General features: G+C 54.0%; 5 protein-coding genes across 5 annotated transcripts; 1 reads left to right on the top strand and 4 right to left on the bottom strand.

Moving 5' to 3' along the window:
• Window positions 1–359: 359 nt before the first annotated feature.
• Window positions 360–2808, top strand: J4E86_010164 (uncharacterized protein; the record flags this gene model as incomplete). Its single annotated transcript, XM_051450663.1, has 4 exons — window positions 360–898; window positions 926–995; window positions 1056–2621; window positions 2662–2808. 4 exons carry the CDS (start codon window positions 360–362, stop codon window positions 2806–2808), a joined length of 2322 nt encoding a protein of 773 aa, XP_051298178.1.
• A 3077-nt stretch (window positions 2809–5885) lies between these two features.
• On the bottom strand, window positions 5886–6440 carry J4E86_010163 (uncharacterized protein; the record flags this gene model as incomplete). The annotated part of the gene is made up of 3 exons (XM_051450662.1): window positions 5886–6166; window positions 6223–6337; window positions 6390–6440. 3 exons carry the CDS (start codon window positions 6438–6440, stop codon window positions 5886–5888), a joined length of 447 nt encoding a protein of 148 aa, XP_051298177.1.
• A 342-nt stretch (window positions 6441–6782) lies between these two features.
• Window positions 6783–9901, bottom strand: J4E86_010162 (uncharacterized protein; the record flags this gene model as incomplete). The annotated part of the gene is made up of 2 exons (XM_051450661.1): window positions 6783–6866; window positions 6920–9901. The coding sequence occupies 2 exons, from the start codon at window positions 9899–9901 to the stop codon at window positions 6783–6785; spliced, it is 3066 nt and encodes a 1021-aa protein (XP_051298176.1).
• Window positions 9902–10496: 595 nt separating this feature from the next.
• APS2 (AP-2 complex subunit sigma) lies at window positions 10497–11163 on the bottom strand (the record flags this gene model as incomplete). Its single annotated transcript, XM_051450660.1, has 4 exons — window positions 10497–10829; window positions 10935–10964; window positions 11021–11060; window positions 11129–11163. 4 exons carry the CDS (start codon window positions 11161–11163, stop codon window positions 10497–10499), a joined length of 438 nt encoding a protein of 145 aa, XP_051298175.1.
• A 2957-nt stretch (window positions 11164–14120) lies between these two features.
• Window positions 14121–15869, bottom strand: J4E86_010160 (uncharacterized protein; the record flags this gene model as incomplete). Its single annotated transcript, XM_051450659.1, has 4 exons — window positions 14121–14689; window positions 14743–15334; window positions 15385–15713; window positions 15800–15869. 4 exons carry the CDS (start codon window positions 15867–15869, stop codon window positions 14121–14123), a joined length of 1560 nt encoding a protein of 519 aa, XP_051298174.1.
• Between the last annotated feature and the right edge of the window lie 1849 nt (window positions 15870–17718).

Below are 17718 nucleotides of genomic sequence, written 5' to 3'. Positions count from 1 at the left end.
CCCAACAACGCTCAGTCCACCAACTTAATCCACCCATAAGCAGTGTGTACCTCGTGTCTCGCTTCCACAGTATGAGTGCCCACAGCGCACGGTGACAAGCTCGGAATTTGGGAGTCGGTTCAGGTCCCAGTTCCAACGGCCGCGGGTGCAACACCTTCTTGTCAACATCCCATGAACCAGCGTTGACCTCAAAACGCCAGATCCATCAGTTCGCACGCGAAATCCTTCGCGAGACTCATACGCAGAATTACCAAGGGAAATGCCTGCATAACCTGTTCCAAACTCCTCCTCAAGACCTTCCACACCAACATCCACACCTACATCCCCCATACACCTACACCCATACCCTCCCACCCAAAATGTCCCCCGACCAAACCGCCACCGCCATCTACCTCTCCCGCTTCCGCGACCGCATCGCCACAATCCGCCAAAACGTAACCGTCACATCGCTCAAAGGCCGGTTCACCAACACCACCAATACCCTCCGCCGCAGAGATAGCCTGGGTCGCCGGGGAGATAATGCACGAACGGCGCTGTCTGCCTCGCTGGGTCTGTATTACACTGGCGTGGATAAGTCGGAGGAGGATTTAAGGGATTTGAGTCCCGTGGGGTGGGGGGATGGAGAGGGGGATGGTCATGGTGGGAACGGGGATGATGGTGAGGACGATGGGGATGACGGCCGATCCGATAGCATGGAACCCCTACGCCTACTCCATCGAGGTTCAAGCAGAGAAGATATCACCAACGCGTCGTGGGACGCGCAATGGGAGTTAGATATGGACCGAGAAGAAGAACGGTTGATGCGTTCAGAGCACCGGATTGCGGAAGAGCGTGAAGAGAGTGTATCGGGTGGGGAAAAGGTTGGAGTGGGAGGAGTTGGAGGGAGGGAGAGGGAGATGTATGTGGCGTATCATAGTATTAATAGTGGGGCGGCGAGGAGGAGGGGGTTGGATGAGGTAAAGAGGATGTATAAGGGTGGGGGGAGGTATGCTACGGTATGTGATTGATTTTTGGGATGGATGGATTGATGGATTGATGCTGACTAGGGTGTGTAGGTGGGCAAGAAGAAGGGGCGTGAGTTGCAGAGTATGCTAAGGGGTCTGGGGGCTGAGGAGTGGAATGGAGATGGACCAGGTGGAGAAGCGCAAGATGAAGAAGTGCGAGACGAAGAAGCGCAAGACGAAGAAGCGCATGACGAAGAAGCGCAGAACGAAGAACCGCCAGACGAAGAGCCATCCCAGCCTGCTGCCCAAGACGAAGAAAACGAAGACGAAGAACCACCCTATCCCGGCAGCCAAGGAAACGAAGACTCCCTCTCCCTCCCCTCAAACCCCTACCCCGAAGACGACTTCCTCCTGCCCCTAACCCGGCAACCCGCGCGAACCACACCTCCCCCGCCCTTCCCCTCCCCTCCCAACCTAATCATACACCCAAACTCCTCACCGGGACTATCGATTCCATCACCGGCACTATCGATACCATCGAACCCCTACCCAGAAGACGCACCGCCCTCACCAACCTCCTTCTCCCAGCCCCCTCCACCACCACCACCACCTCGACCCACACAATCCCCATCCCCATACTACCGCGCCGTAACACCGCCTACACCACACGCTCGCTTCCCGATTTATCCGAGTGATAGAACGATAAGTCCTATTAGTCCGTTTAATGCGAGTAGGCATTTGATTTCTGCGGAGGGGACGGCGTCGAGCCTGAGTTATCGGATTGAGCAACGACAAGAAAGGAACGATGGATACAACAATGATGATGATGGTGTAGAAGGGGGGTATACGTATGCGCCTAATCATCCCTATCACGGTATGGACGAAGAAGGGATGAGGGAGTATTGGCTTGGGCTTGAGGGGTATCATACGGGGAGTGAGCGCAATTTGAGGAGGAGGGGTGAAGGGAGGGGCAGGAGACGGACGGTGTCTTCGCCTGTGCAGTATGATCCTGAGAGGGTGTTTGGGTCTGTGGGGGAGAGTTATGAGGGTGGTGGAGGTGAGGGCGGAGAACGGGAGGATGAGGTTCGGCGGCGGTATCTGGACGCTTTGAGTGGTGAAGAGAGAAGGATGGCAGAGGGAGAGGACGAGGAGGAGTTCGGTATGAGGACTTCCGCTGGAGAAACCGACGCGAGGAGTAAGAACATGATGAACCGGCTCCTAAGCACCTTTACCTGTCGACCCGGAACCGTCACACCACTACACACCACCACCACCCCCAATCCAACCAACACAAACGCACCCACCACCCCCGCCATACCCACAGCCCCAAAGAAATACAGCCTAGCCTACCTCTCCCACAAGATAAACCGAACCCAAAAAAGAGAAGAAGAAGCAAAACTCCGAGAACGCCTCATGGCCCTCCGACTTGCCGAACCATCTGCGCCGCGTACCCAACACATCGAAGACATCAACAACAACAACAACAACAACAACAACAACAACAACCCCACAGAAGTCCCCGTACTGGTCCCCAAACCCAAAGCAAAGAGGAGAAAAGACAGCACGCAACCCAATCCACCTTCTCTTGTCCCAAACCTAGAAAGCCGGACGCAGAGTGTTATTGGTCCGCCAGTTGGGCTTTCGCAGATGATTCAGAGGGCGCCGGGGAGTGTTAGGGTGATGACTCCTTTGCCTGTTTCTGTATCTTCGGAGACAGGGTCTTCAGGTGGAGAGAGAGGGGAAGAGGTTCAGCGTGGGCCTAGGCAAGAGCACTCAGGTTCAAGTCTCAGCGACCGGTTACGGCAAACGCAACTTGAAGATTTACCTCTGCAACAGGATGCAGCAAAGGAGATACGGGATCTGATGATGGCGGTTGAACGGGATCAAGGGGAGGTGGCTAGCACGCCTGCGAAGCATGGATATACAGCACCCAACAATGCCAACACGAACGCACCAGCTATCCAACGAGCAGATGAATTACCCGCTGGATTCTCGACCTCATCACCCCAGGCCAGTGTTTCCCCCCACGAAACTCTTACACGACACTTCCGTACTCAACGCCAAGTTAATGAGCGTGGTACTCAGCGGATTCGCACGATAACTTCGCACTCGAGTAATCTGACGCTGCCGAGGAGTTATCGGGTACCGGAGGGACATGGTGGTGGGAGGGGTGTGCTGCGGGTTACTAACGTGGTTGTGCAGGGAGAGGGATTGGAGGGAAGTAACGAGGTTGGGGTTGGGGTTGATGGTGGTGAGGATGGTAAGGGTGGTGGTAGTGCGAATAATGTTGTTGTGAATCAGCAAGATGGCACTGAGGAGTTAGCGGCGGGTGGAGAAGAGCAGAAGGGTGAATCTCTACTCCGATATAATAGTGACGAGGAAGGTGGGAGAGATGTGACAGAGGCTGGATGAGCGATAGCCAAGTTGTTAGTACTACGTTTATCACTACTCCTGCAAACACTAGGTTATCAAGCTAGAGGATAGACGAGATAAAAGAAGTGGTTCGCAGATTCCCTTCCATATTTACGTGATATCGAAGTAGTAATAAGGGCCGTGTCGAGTTTGAGTCAAAGAAGAAATGGCCCTTGCACTGAGTCACATGCACATCTACTGTGCCGCATGTACTTCTACCTTCCACCCAACCACAACTTTTCACTTCGAGGAGAACATCAACCCCAGAATGAGTCTTCGTTCTCGACTCCCGGCAGCCCGGGTCAGTTCGCCAGCTCAAAACCAGGTACGCATGTATTTACCACATATGTGGACATCAAGGCTAATAGCCGCAAGGCCACGCCTCGTGACCTAGCAGCAAAAGAGCAACGAGTCTCCTTATTGAAGTGGAATGATATACGTAAAATGTTAGATCTCATGATGTTTCTATAGCTGATCGACATTGTAGCGAGTTGGTACCAGTACATCTACCGTATATTGATTCATCGTCAACGTGCCGCTTACGAGGGTTAGAGACAACGAGTATATTCTATCAGGCTACAGGTAACAGTCTTGTCTGTAACCCGCTTAATGATACCGGCTTCTAAACAAAGAGATATACAGAGCCGTCTCAAACTCCTACGCGCAGTCCCTGCGCAGCATCCTCAGTATCCACAACGAAACAGGTAAGGCATCACACAGTACAATACCTACAAAAGACAAACTGACCACTCTCTCCAGCAAACATATTCTCGCATCTCATCGGCTCAATATCCTTCTTCACTCTCCCCATCCCCGTATGTTATTTTCTGGCGCAGCCAAGATATACCACAGTAACCACAGCCGACATCATAGTCTACGCAACCTTCTTTCTCGGTGTCGGCATTTGCTTTGCACTGTCTGCAACGTAAGTTTTGTGTCACACATTGACTTACTAATTACTTGACTTACTTAGGAAGTGACTAACACACAAGAACAAGTTTCCACATCATCGCCAACCACAGCAAAACCGTCCACATCTTCGGTAACCAGCTCGACTACGTACGTAACCCACCCCCACCCACCCCAATTTCACCCCAGCCAACTGAGTAATCTAGCTCGGCATAGTACTCCTAATGTGGGGTTCCACCATCCCAAGTGTATACTACGGTTTCTACTGTACACCCCACCTACAAACAACATACTACACTCTCGCCTCCATCTTAGCAGGAGCTTGTATCTACGCAACGCTCCACCCAGCGTTCCGTCGCCCGGAATATCGTCCGTACCGCGCGGCCATGTATGCGGGTCTTGGTCTCTCGTTTGTCGTTCCTGTTGTGCATGGTTTACTGCAGTTTGGTGTGGAGACGCAGATGGGGAGGATGAGTTTGGATTGGATGGTGGTGATGGCGGTGTGCAATCTTACTGGGGGTGTGGTATATGCTCTGAGGGTATGTTGATGAGCCGGAAGAAATATTCTATGTGGAAAGAAAGGAATGGGGAACTGACTACATACAGATCCCGGAGAAGTGGTATCCAAACCGGTTTGATGTCTGGGGTTCGAGTCACCAGATTATGCATTGCTTGGTTGTTTGTGCTGCCATTGCGCATTTGTGCGGTCTGCTGAGGGCGTTCGACCATGTTCATGGGCATGGAGATGTTTGTGCAGTGCAACGAGGAATGCATTCTCATACACACAGCACTCAACGCATGCGTCCAGCGGCAGCTTAGCCATAATTTTCAGCAATGCGCTCCCATTCCCATGCAGCGCGTTTACAATGGAAGCTACGCATGTACGGATCGAAGCGGGTGAAAATCTCTAGTTTGCGAAGGACGTACGCAGATGCTGTGTTGGCGTGGTGGCAGCGCAGCGTCAAGTGCTCGTTACGAGCGAGTCCAGATACGAAAGAGAGTGAAACGGTAACGATGTTGTGAGCAATAGCTTAATTTTCGAATAAGGTAGAATGCTGAGCACGCCCGAATGGCCCTGAGCGACTGTTGAGTAACTGATCGGAAGCATAGCAGGCAAAGGTCACAATCACAGGCGCATATTCAATGCGACAAATTTTTCTAGTCGATGTAATTGAATCGACGCAAGCGCTTGAAGCGCGGAATGCTCTGCTTGGACGACAGACGTTCATACCGAAAAGGAACAGGGTTTACTATACTCAGAATCAGGTTAGTATCGCAGAGACTTCACCTCACAGCACGCAGCGCCATAATATCACGACATCACGGAAGCAGCCATGCGATAGCATAGCGATGCCGAGCCACGATCCACGCATGGCGTGAACGGGACAGCCAAAGGCCAAAGGTTTGTTCAGGAACGGTCATATTGTCTATGAAACATTCCTCAGCCACCACGCTGACGCAAGTCAACGCAGACCCGTTTGTAGGGTAACTGCGGACTTGAAGATCCATCCCAATCATTGCCGTTATGGTATCCTTTTGTATCATTCCGAGACGCCGTTTCATGCACAATCGTGTTGTGTGAGTGATGGTTGATCGTATCGTATCGTATCGTTCTGGCGCTTATGCGACGAGCTGAACGACACCACCAGCCTCCTTGATCTTCTTCTCAGCCTCAGCGGAGACGTAGCGGGCGCGGACGACGATGGGGACAGCGGGGAGACGACCCTTTCCGAGGACCTTGGAGTAGCCGTAGTCGAGGAGGTTGAGGACGGGGGCGTTGCCAGACTTGTTGGCGAGGTACTCAGCGCGCTTCTCGGCGGGGATGAGCGACCAGAGCTTGTCGAGGTTGATGACGGGCTTCCAGGAGAGGTTCTGCATCTTGTGGAAGTACCTCATACCGACTGCAGACGAAGTCAGTATATGTCTAACATGCACTTCGTACACACTCATAACTTACCCTTTCCGAAGTAACCAGGATGGTACTTGTCGATGTTGGTCTGGTGGTGATGTTGACCACCAGCCATACCACGACCACCGGGATGCTTCCTGTGCTTTCCGACACGTCCGTGACCCTGGATGCCGAGTTAGCACTATACAAAAGGGCTTCGCGGGGTGATAACTTACGGCGGAGACGTGACCGCGGTGCTTGCGGGTCTTGGTTAGGCGGGTAGGCATCTTTGCGTCGTGATGCTGTGGGTTAGTTGTCGAGCGAAAGTTCGATGGAAGGCTGGCGCTGGCGATTTTCTTCGTTGAGCGGAAAAGCTAAGCGAGGTGCGCTAGTGGGTGTCACGTGCGTGATCCCTGTTAAAGCGTCACGGCGGTGCGTAATCGGATGTGGGTTGGAGTGGAGCGAGAACATCAAAGTGCGCATAGTAGATGGAGGATGGTGAGGAATGTTGAGTATTGAATTGAATACGTGGGTTTCGTCCCTCTGTGTAAGAATACTTCGCCAACCCTCCCCGCTATCGCTATGCAATACAGACTTCATCCATCAAAGTCGCTGCTCTCTCTACAATTCTACCCCCAGTACGGTGTCCGCAGGCCAACAAAAGTCGAGCCAACACCATCACCCGAGTCCTCTTTCTTGCGCTGTCCAGCAAGCTATTCAAAGTCAGCATTCGCGTTCCGAAGTAACACCATCAGATGCCAAGTACCTCTAACTGAATATGCCTATGCACATGCACAAGCCAATCCACATAACTCTGCGCCTCATTATTCCGATCCTCATACAACAACCTCGCGAACTCGTATTCCGCGCCATCCAGCCCTTGTCTCGCAAGCTGAATAGTAAGCGCCTTGGACGCCCTCGTACCCTCCAGATACTGCAGTATATTCCTGACTTGGGCGTTGAGATGGGTTTCGAGGACGGGGAGGGTAGATTGGAAGGGATCGAGCGCTTTTAGACTGTTGTTGCCTTCGCCGAAGAGGTCTTCGAGGAGGTTGGGTGAGACTTGGGTGTGCAGCCATAAGAGGCAGACTTGGCCGTTGTCGACGATGTAGGCGCCGCCTTCTTCGACTTTGGAGAAGGAGGCGCGGATGTTTTCTGGCATTACGAGATGGCCCTTTTCGTTTGCGAAACCGTCGCGCGCGTCGAGGTTGTGGATTGCGATGATGCGGGGGTAGAGGTATAGCGACATCTCCAGTGGGCCCATCGACTTGATCATGCGCATGTCGTGGACTCTTCGGTCGGTGGGCTCTTTACCGCCCTTGAAGGCTCTTGACTTGATCAGTCCGAGAATGTACATGCCGAACTCCTTGAGGTTCTCCGGTAGTACAAGCTGACCAGGAGGATTGTTGCCAGTGAAGTTCTTCCTGTAGCCAGCAAGAATGTCGACAGTCTTCTCCGTCAAGGCTCCCCTAATCTCCTTGAGGTTCTTCTCTGTCATGCGAGCAGCAGCTTCCTTGGCGATGATGTTTACGACGGCATCCTGATCGACAAACTTCATGCATTCACCAGTATTCGGGCTAACGCTGGCCACGATGTTCGTGCACCGCACTCGCCGCTCACCGTTAGCAGCCGTGTATAGTAGCGCACTCTGGAAGTGAGCATCAAGCTTCGGATCCAGTTTGCCATCGTAGCTGAACATGACACCAATAGCCTTGTCGGCGTCAATGACTCCGAACTCTAGATCGGCGCCAAAAGTGTGGTGGTAGAAGTTTCCGTGGTAGGCAGAGACCTGCAGGCCATTTGAGCAGCGAACCTTCATCAGCGCTTGATATCCGGTTTCTCGCGTGACTGTGTGCTGAATCTCCTTGGATAATTTCAGGATATCCCTTGGCGCATGGAAGTTGGGGTAGTAGAAGACTTCTCCACCTGTTACAGCGGAGACGTGGCCGATGGTCGCAATGTCGAGGTACCCTCCACTAGGCGCAGCAAGGAAAAAGTCCACACCAATACCATTCTGCACCATCTTCTCAGCAACCTTCTTGAACCCAGGATGCTCAGTCTGAAGAAGCTTCTTCTCAGCATCGGTGTTATGTACATTGTTGTCCTCACGTAGCATCAGCCGACCAGGACCCCAAGTCGGAAGCGCAGCCAAAGAGCACACAATCTTTCCGCCTGTAGCCGACAATGCTGCCACGGCAGAGTTCAAGCAAGGTAATAACGCTGGCTCTGGATTCTTGACTTCAGAGAACATGGTCGGTAGCTGTGCGAGAAGTGATGTGATGACGCTCTTGCACTCCACGGGGTCGACGAACAAGCCTTCGCTGAAGGGTAGGAAGGGATCTTCGAGGTCAGACATGACGAGCATTTGAGCGCTCGTCAAGCTGGCGTTGAGGTTGTAAAAGTGCATCTCCTTGTCGTATGTGACGATGCCAACTTTGGCACCCTTTGGTATCCGAGTCGTAGTCTCAACGCCCTCTGTCTCTGCTTCTTCGCCATAGAGCGCTTTCATGATGCCTTCACAAAAGCCATGGAGGAAACCACGATTTACAGCCTCGGCGGTCACATCGACGAGGAACAACCACCGTAGACCGACAGGCTCTTTCGACCAGTATTCCTTGGGTACGAGAAAGTCGACAGTACCTAGTGTGAGCTCCGGCCGTTGTAGTCTGTCTATGCGGACGCCAGACTGATCGGTGGGCGCAAAGTATTCACCGGGGACGTCGCCCGGGTATGTACACAGGTTGCACACGACCTTGTTTCCGCCAGCCTTGAACTGCATAAACGGATTGATGTACGCGCGACACCTTGCACATCGTGGTGGACCGGACTCGCCAAAGTCCAATACGGGTATAGCTTGCTCGCCTTCTTGTTGAGCAGCAAGCGGCTGCAAGACCATACCAAGCGGTAACGAAGTCGCAGCAAGGGCTTGCGCAGTGAGTGGAATGTTGTTCATAGTCAAACGTGCGAACTTAGGTGAGGAGTTGCCCTGGTCAAAGGCTACAAAGGGGACTGTTGCGGGAGGAGGTAGGTGGTGCTCCATAGTCGGGTATACGTTCTCTAGGTAGTACTTCGCCGGCGCATCGCGCGACTTCGGTATGCTGGGAATCTGCTCGGGATCTACACGTCCTTGAGCTGATCCAACCGCCGCACCTCCACTCTGATGTGGTGCCGCTGGTGTTCTTGCAGCATACTGCATAGGTGAAGCCTGCGATCCAGGGCTGAAGATAGGGTTCACGGGTGCGGGAAACTGGCTCATGGCGGGAGTGATCTGGGGCTCCATCCATTGCGCTCCTCCAACTTGAGGCGAATTTTGGTATTGTGTAGGTGTGCCATTCTGCGGCGCTCCGTTGAACGCCGGTGAAGTCCCTCCAGGTCCCTCGATATTATGATATGCATGTCTGTTCTTCTTCTTGTGCTTGGGTTGTGCCGCCTGATCCATACCCAACCCAACTGCTCCCATCTGCCCGGCGAGGTTGTTCACGTCTTGATCGCCCTGGTACTGAGGCTGACCCTGCAGCGCCGACTGGTCGGGGAAATAACCTTCTTGCTGGACTGGCGTGCCATATTGCGCTGGTGTGCCGGCGTACTGATTCGGAGGCTGGGCCATGGCCGGGCTGCCCGTCTGTTGGTAGCCAGGAGGGCCCGCAGCGACTGGTGGACGCCATTTGTTGGGCTCGTCTGGTCTGCCGGTTCCGTTCGGGTTTGGCGAGCCAGTGCCGAGGGCGTGGTATGCGGCGAAGTCAGACATGGTCGCGGCGCGGGGATGTTGCGGTGGATTCGACGGACGGGACGATTCGAGGCGGGTCAGGCGTGTGGCGGAGGAACAACGGGGCGCGGAATGGTCTTAGAGATGTTCATATCATGGGGCGAGCATGCTGGGGGGATTTGGGCACAGGCGAAGGGACAGATCGCGAAGAACCAAGGTTGATGATGTGGCTATTTTCTAGACCTCTGCTTCCATCATAAGAGCGCGTCCGTGCGCTCCCTCACATGCAAGAACGACAAGCTCCATTCACTTGCGTGTCACCGAATGTAGAAGCAGGACAGATTTGCGTGAACGATGTCTTTGCAGGGATCGCTAAGACATGCAAGCGATTATCTCTGCTGTTCCTTCCGGCCAGATTTTGGTACCGAATCAGCCTCGAAGCATACCAGCCCACCATTGAGATGTGGGCTCTTCAAATGCTCGCGCAAGACCCCTCAGCGCGGCTATACACGCGACTCCCTCATGTACCCTCTGCAGCGCATGGTTACCACCTCAATCCTCTTATCTGAGCCGAAGCGCCAGGCGAAGCAGCCCCAGCTCCACCCCATTATACAGTATATCCCCACCCATCATCCATCTACTCCAGCTTATCCAAATGCGCCAACCTCGTCAGCACGACCTGTTTACTCGTCTCCTCAATCTCACCCGCCAAAAACACCTCATCCAGTATCGCATACACCTTGTAGAAGTTAAACACCAAATCCAGCTCACACACGTTCCCAAAGAAGGCATCTAGCACCTCGACGAAGAAGTGTATGGCCTCGAGATAGGCGAGCTCGTTGTCGTTTGTGTCGACGCAGGCGCAGAAGAAGAGGCCGGCGTAGCGGCGGTACACGATCTTGGACATGTTGCGGAACTCGACGAAGTTGGATTGGTGCTTTTGGTCGCGTGGGGCGATGAGGCGGTGGACCTGAATTCGTTCTTAGTCTCATTTCGGGACTCGCTATGCGAAGGGTTCGAGGGCGGCTTGAGGAGGCGTGGTGGATGGGTGGGTGGGAAGGAGGGTATCGCATACCTCGCCCTTTAACTTGACTTTCTCTTCATCCTGTTTTATAATTAGCTACTATATCGTCTCTTAATATACTTGACATCTCAACTCACACTGTACGGCGCATACCACTTCGCCAATCTTGTCTTCCCTCTACCGTCGATCAGCCTCCATGCTACATGACCTCCCCAACCCTCCTCTGCACGAACATCCCAACTTACTGCCTATTCTGAATGAGAATGAACGAGAGCACCATGTTCACAATGTGCCTCGGGGTGTCAGGCTCAGCGCGCTGTGAGAGAGAAGTGAAGAAGTAGCAATGACGGCGCGGCGGCGTTCAGGGCGCGACTTCCCGTGAAGGGACATGGCCCGAGCGTCGACGGTCAGGCACAGGCGCATCCCTGCAGGAACGTGGGCGCTGGCACTGGCGGACCTGGGACGGAAGTGCCACTTTTAGCCGCAGGAAATCCTTACGTTGGGCTTTCCCATGTTTTCCTTTGGAAGTGCGTAGCGCTGCTGATCCTGCTTTTATGATCAAGACATGTAATTATGAGTTAAAGAAGGCCGACTGATCAGCAAAACCCCATTTCACACAGAACAACCCCGACTCCTAACCCGACACAACGGCGCAAACCCCTCCACCATCATATCCTCATCATCCAACCTAACCTGATCCTCCATCCTCTCCTCCACATTCCCCATGACCACGTGCCCTGTCTCAGCATATCTCTTATCAACCGAGCCATTCATTCTAGACCTCGACTTCACGCGTCGATACCGCCTTCTGCTCACCAACGCCTTGAGCGAGTCCACCGCTGACGAAGAGGAAGACGAGGATTCCGACTGCGGTTGCGATGACGAAGGCGAAACACTTGCATCATCCAGAATCGCAGGATCAACACTCCCCATAACAACATCCCCATCCCCATCTCTCGTCGCCACCACCACATCCCCACCCCCTTCTCCTTCTCCCTCCCCCCTCTCCCCAACCCCCGAAAGCGGACTCCCACCCCGTTCCCCAGCACCCTTCCTCCGCTCCGCACTAGCCCTTAATGCAGTCCAAAGATTCGTCTTGACATCTTTCTTCCTCGTTGCGGTGGTCTCACTACAGTCCCCTGGTTTGAGGATACCCTCAGGCAACGTGTTGATGGAGTTGATAATAACAGGAGCAGTCAGTGTGGGCATAGTGTTGGCGCTTTCGTTACTGGGGAAGACGGAGGGGAAGACAGAGTCGACGGGTGTGTGTATGCCGAACTTTTTGCCCCAGCGGCATTCGGAGGGGTAGTCGCATGTGTTCCAGCAGTCTTGCTGCTTCTCTGCCACTGCCACTTTATTCGAGGTGTTGATGGTTGGACCTGTGGAGGTTCTGCTACTGTGTTTCGGTCCGCCTCTGCGCCACCGACCGATTGTTTTCCAACCTTCGTAGTCGAACTCGCTCGGACAAGCACGATGATTCCGTTGTTTTCTTGAACTGCCTGACTTCCGCCAGGATTTTATAGTAGTACTACCACTGCAGAAATGGTGGTCGTCTTCGAGACAGCGGCGTGTTACGCTGAGACGGTAGTTGTGGTGGCATTGGTGGCATTTCCACATCCACGCTAGAGGGCTCGAGGGTGCGTCATCTTCGGGTGTTGGGTAACCGGGAGAGGTTTGTGGAGTTGGTCTATGGGCTTGCTGGCGGAAGGGGAGGGGAGGTGTGAGAGGTGTTCGCGGCGAGAATGGAGAGGGTGGGATGGAGAGAAATGAGGATTTAAAGGGTGTTGCGAAGATCTGGAGAGAGTCTTTTGCTTTTCGTCCGGGCATGCTGGAAGCTCTTGGTTCAATTTTGTGCACTAAAAGGGAGAGTTGGTTGCAATCCGTACAACTCGACTTTGCGATCTCACCGTCAACAAAAACTTACCCTTTCTACAGACATCCCTAACATCAGCCTCCGTCGCCTCCTGAGCTGCACTACTTCTTTGAACATTTCCCACGAGGCGTTGTTACGAGCGTTAACACAAGCTGCGTTCAACAGCGGTCTTTGTCATCGTGGTCAAGCCCTACGCGGGAGTGGTCTTGTGCAAGATCCCGAGCCGAATTCTTTGTCCTACCTATTCACCTCTAACATCTGGCCTCTCGATCACGAACACTTCTTCGCTTTGTTCACGTGTGCTTGCGTGCCATCATTTCTTAGCGTGTTCCATCTCCTTAACCCTCCTCCAATGACATCACGCCCCAAATCTAATTCCGTCGCACATCATCACGATGCGAGATCAACTGTCAACCTCCGACTATTGATCGAAGCTTTGCAAGTGAGTAGTAGTGGTTGTCCACTGCACAGCCTCCCCCACACGTACCCGCCTCACCGGTACACCCATGCCCACACGCACACCCAGAGATAAGGTTGTCCAACGGCGCAGTTTCCAGATCGGCGAGGTATGGTAGTTCCCGCTTTCCATCCCAACACTTGCGATCGCGATCGAGACCACTGGATCAAATGAAATCCAATAGTCTTGGCTTGGAAATAGGCTGCGCATACAACAACCAGTCAAATCAGTCGAACCGCATATGCAGATAATGTACGTAGCGCATAGCCAACACTCCTCTTTCATACGCCGCTGGGAGTTGAGATAAGCCATCGCTACCACATCGAAGCACATCGATATCATAATGCGCGATAGAGATACACATCTTCGATATCTACGGTAAAAGGCTGCGTCGTTCTTGCATCGTGCAGATGTCAAGCTCACTTCGGTGGTAGCGTTGGTGGACTGACATCATCTTGCTTGCGTAAATCTGGGGTTCACAGTCTGGAGGAGCGGGAAAAGATAAGGAAGTGAGGAGAGTAGGCTTGGCGTCGTTGTGTAGTCAATTCTATTCGTCGAATGGGGGGAGTCGATCGTGCTTAGCATGATAAGAAAGGCTGGGCGCGTGTCGGTGATGTGGAATGTGTTGATATAGGTTATGGGCGAGTTTGAAGTGATTTGGAATACACATGGGGAATTGCCAGATGGGGGCGATAATGATGTTTGATGTATCCATTCTCGAATTATGTACAATACATGAGGAAAAGAAAAAACTGTAATACAATCATCTAAATGTATGTGTCAAAAAGCACAGCTCAAAGACGCAGGAGGAGCAGCGCAAGGTGGTATCTCGAAACGGGTAATGACTCAAAAAAGTCGCAAGCAACAAATCCAAATCAGCAATGCGCAGCAGCAAAGAGAAAAGCCCTTAGGTTTGAACCTGCTTCTCGTGCTCGGAGCCCATGGCCATCGCGTGCCTGTCGCCCGCAATGCCCGTGTGCTCGTGGCCTGAGCTGTGTTCCGATGGTGCCTTGCCCTCGAGCATCTGGCTGTGCTGGGGGATGCCGTGGCGCTCGCCTTGGGGTACAGAGTGCTCGCCGTCGATGGGCTCGCCCTTAGCAGGAGTCCATGCGAGGTAGTCACGGCGGACCTCGACGTAGTCGTAGGCGAACTCGCCGAGCTGGTCGTCGTCCATACCGAGGAGCTCGGCTTCTTCAGATGCGCGCAGCTTGAGGCCGGGGATCTTGTCGATGACGAAGGCGAGGATGGCGCTGACGACGAAGGAGTAGGCGGTTACGGCGACGATGTAGGCGATTTGCTTGTAGATCGCGGCGGGCTCGCCGGTGATGGCACCAGCGGTAAGGCCGTTGTTGACTCCGTCGAGTCCGATGATGTAGTCGGCACCGAAGATTCCGTTGAAGAAAAGACCCCACATTCCAGCGACGCCGTGCTCAGCGAACACATCGAGAGAATCGTCGATCTTGATCCAGAACTTGACTAGATAGGTGTTAGCGAGCTGTTCATGAAAGGTTTTCCAGAGGGGTACATACTCTTGGTGGCAAAGTTAGCAACAATACCGGTGGTAATACCGAGGATGACGCTGGCCCATGGAGGCAAGAAACCAGAAGCGGGAGTAGCAGCGACAAGTCCGGAGATGACACCTGAGCACCATCCGACCATGGACCACTTGCGAGCAAGGCGCCAATCGAGGAGAACCCAAGTCATGGCGGCGAACATGGCGGTAAGGTTGCTGTTCCAGCATGCCATGACAGCACGGAGGTTGGCGCCGAAAGCGGAACCACCGTTGAAGCCCAACCAGCCGAACCACAGGAAGACGGTTCCGAGGGTGATCAAGGAGACGTTGTGAGGGCGGAAGTTGAGCATCATCTTCTCCTGGCGACGTCCGAGGATCATGGAGTAGGCGAGAGCTGTGCAACCGGAGACAATCTCGACGGGACCACCACCGGCGTAGTCAAGTCCACCCCATGCGAAGAACCAGCCGTTTGCGTTCCAGGCCCAGTATGCGACGGGGCAGTATACGATCGTGGCCCAGAGCCAGATGAAGACCATCATGGGGATTAAGCGACCGCGCTCAGCAACGCAACCGACGACGATGGCAGCAGTGACAGCGCAGAATTGCATCTGGATTGTGTTAGTTCGTCGAAACCGGTTCATAGTAATGGTTTTCGTACCTGGTAGAAGGAGTACAGCAACTCTGGGATCAAAGGACTACCGGGGCTGGGATGAGCCAGAACGCCCTTGAGACCGAACTTGTCGAGGTTTCCGATGAAACCGTTCGTTGAGGGTCCGAAAGCGAGCGAGTATCCCCAGAAGTACCATTGGAAGGTAATGACGGAGGCGGAGAACATGCAGGCCCAGATGAGGGAGAGGGCGGACTTTCTGCGAGCAAGACCGGAGTAGAGGAATGCGAGACCAGGAACCATGATCATCACCATGGCCGAAGCCACGAGGATGTAGGCCTGGTCACCCGCAGAGAACCATTGGTTCAAGTTCTCGGTGACTGATGTTCATGTTAGCCTTCTGTCGCACACGATGCGGATGTTGCGCTCGGCACGTGCGCAATGGTACTTTGGGGCTTGTACTCACCAGAGTCACCACCAGTGATATCATCGGTGCCATTGAACTGCGCCGGAGGGCCGACCCACGAGTACGACATGGTGAGGGAAGTCCTAGGGGATTGTCGGGGTACTAAGGAGATCTGGGGTCCTTAAGTACTATGGGGAAAGGGAGGACGGTTCCACGGTAGGGCCTGTGGAAGAAAAGAGAAGGGATCAAAAGCTGGATCGGTGCCAGTAATATAAGCTGCTACAGGGAGATTCCGGAAGCCCTACTGTAGATTACGGTAGATGCGCCGGGACCTTTATGGGTGGAACTTGCTGTACTACTCTTATCTATCCTGGTCCACGGGCCATCACTCGAGGCAAAATAGACGAGGGTACATCACCCACAGCCGCGACCGTCGTGGGGTTCGCGTTAGATCCAGCCATGGAGCTTTGTTCTTTTTCTGCCGCGATTGATCGGAGCTGCGTCATTGCTGTCTCTAACGATCTAACGCCTTATCTCGCCGGCTCGCTGCTCTGCAAACATGTGACGGCGAAGTAGACGTGATAAGGCGCAACGCCCACCCACACCGGCGGCCACGTCGCGTCAGCTTGTAAGGACAGGCCTCGCGCGGCGCCTCTCACCACGGGCTCAACACGAATTCGCATAACGATTGCAGGCAACGCCAGTTTCATCCGGGGCGGAAGGCTTGGCGAGTGGGTGGTCCAGGTTGCGTGTGTCAATTGCATTTCTGGCCAGAGATAAGAGAACCACGTTGCCCAATCAGCTGCCGCCTTGAAGATCGAACGCGCTAGCCGGTTTGGGTGCCGCATCTTCGCCGGCCGTCGCGACGCGTTCTCACCAACGCCACCCCGTCCCTGGCCATGTGTTTATGCGATTCACGTACGTTGTGTGCGATAAGACGACCATGGCGGTTTGCTCGCATCCTCCTCGTGTCTAGTGCATCTCACCCCAGGTCTCGCGACATCGAGGCACCGCAGTCGGGCGAACATCGGGCGCCCAACGACGATTCGACACCCAATCTTTTGGGTTTTTTGGTCTTGCCGTTGCGACACGGCGCTACTGAGCGCACGCCCTGCAGAAGGCCCGCGGCGTGCAAAATCCGGCTGTGGTTGAGCAGATCGAGACACCCGTCCGACCGGCCATCGTCTGTGGTTCTTCAATTGACCGCAGCCACTGTCGTACCGTATCTTACGCATCCAGTAACGAGTCTCCACAAGGGCAGCAGCTAACCTCGTCAAACGCCCAAACTGGGACTATTTTCGAACCAGCTCAGAGTTATTTCCAACGAGCCAGGCAACATGCCGGAGCGCGAAGATTGTGAGACCCTGGTTCCCGATGGCCGTGTCCGCATACTCTGAGGCGAGCTCGACCTGGATACGCCTGCCAGCAGCTTACTCTGAGAGTGGGAGGCATCTCAGAAGTAATCAAACCTTCGTCTTTCTTTGCATCTACGCGCTGACACGAAACAACATCAACTGGCCTGACCAGCTGGAGCCGTTGTGTTCTTTTGCACCACGACCCGTGCGGCGTGGCATGCAGTAGGGCTCAGCTGCATGTCAGCCTCCCGTACCCGTCCGGCAACCCTTGGCGGCAAACTGTCGCGAAAGCATGTGAGTGTCCCCAGAAGCGAGGCGGTGGGTCTCAAGGCCGCCGTGGTGGGCTCGTGGAGAGGTCGATACCTAGGTACTGTGGCACACGTCTGGCGTGGGGAAACTGGAATTGGACACAGCAGCATCGTTGGCTCGCACGCGACCAGCCACTTTCCACATATTTCGCATCCTTGATTGGCATTCCGCGCGATCTTTATTGACGGGTGGGATTGTACTTGTTTATCTCGACGTATCGCATGTTGTGCAATTCAAGCACGTTTCGTAGGATGCGAAAACCCGCCGGGCCAATGGTTGCGCTCCGAAGCCGGAGCCCTGACTACGCGTTTGGAG

Source organism: Alternaria arbusti (genome assembly GCF_024043155.1).
Source record: "Alternaria arbusti strain BMP 1465 chromosome Unknown scaffold_20, whole genome shotgun sequence".
Classification (NCBI taxonomy): Eukaryota; Fungi; Ascomycota; class Dothideomycetes; order Pleosporales; family Pleosporaceae; genus Alternaria; species Alternaria arbusti.
The sequence above is the reverse complement of the archived record's forward strand: the minus strand, read 5'-3'. Positions and strand labels throughout refer to the sequence as shown.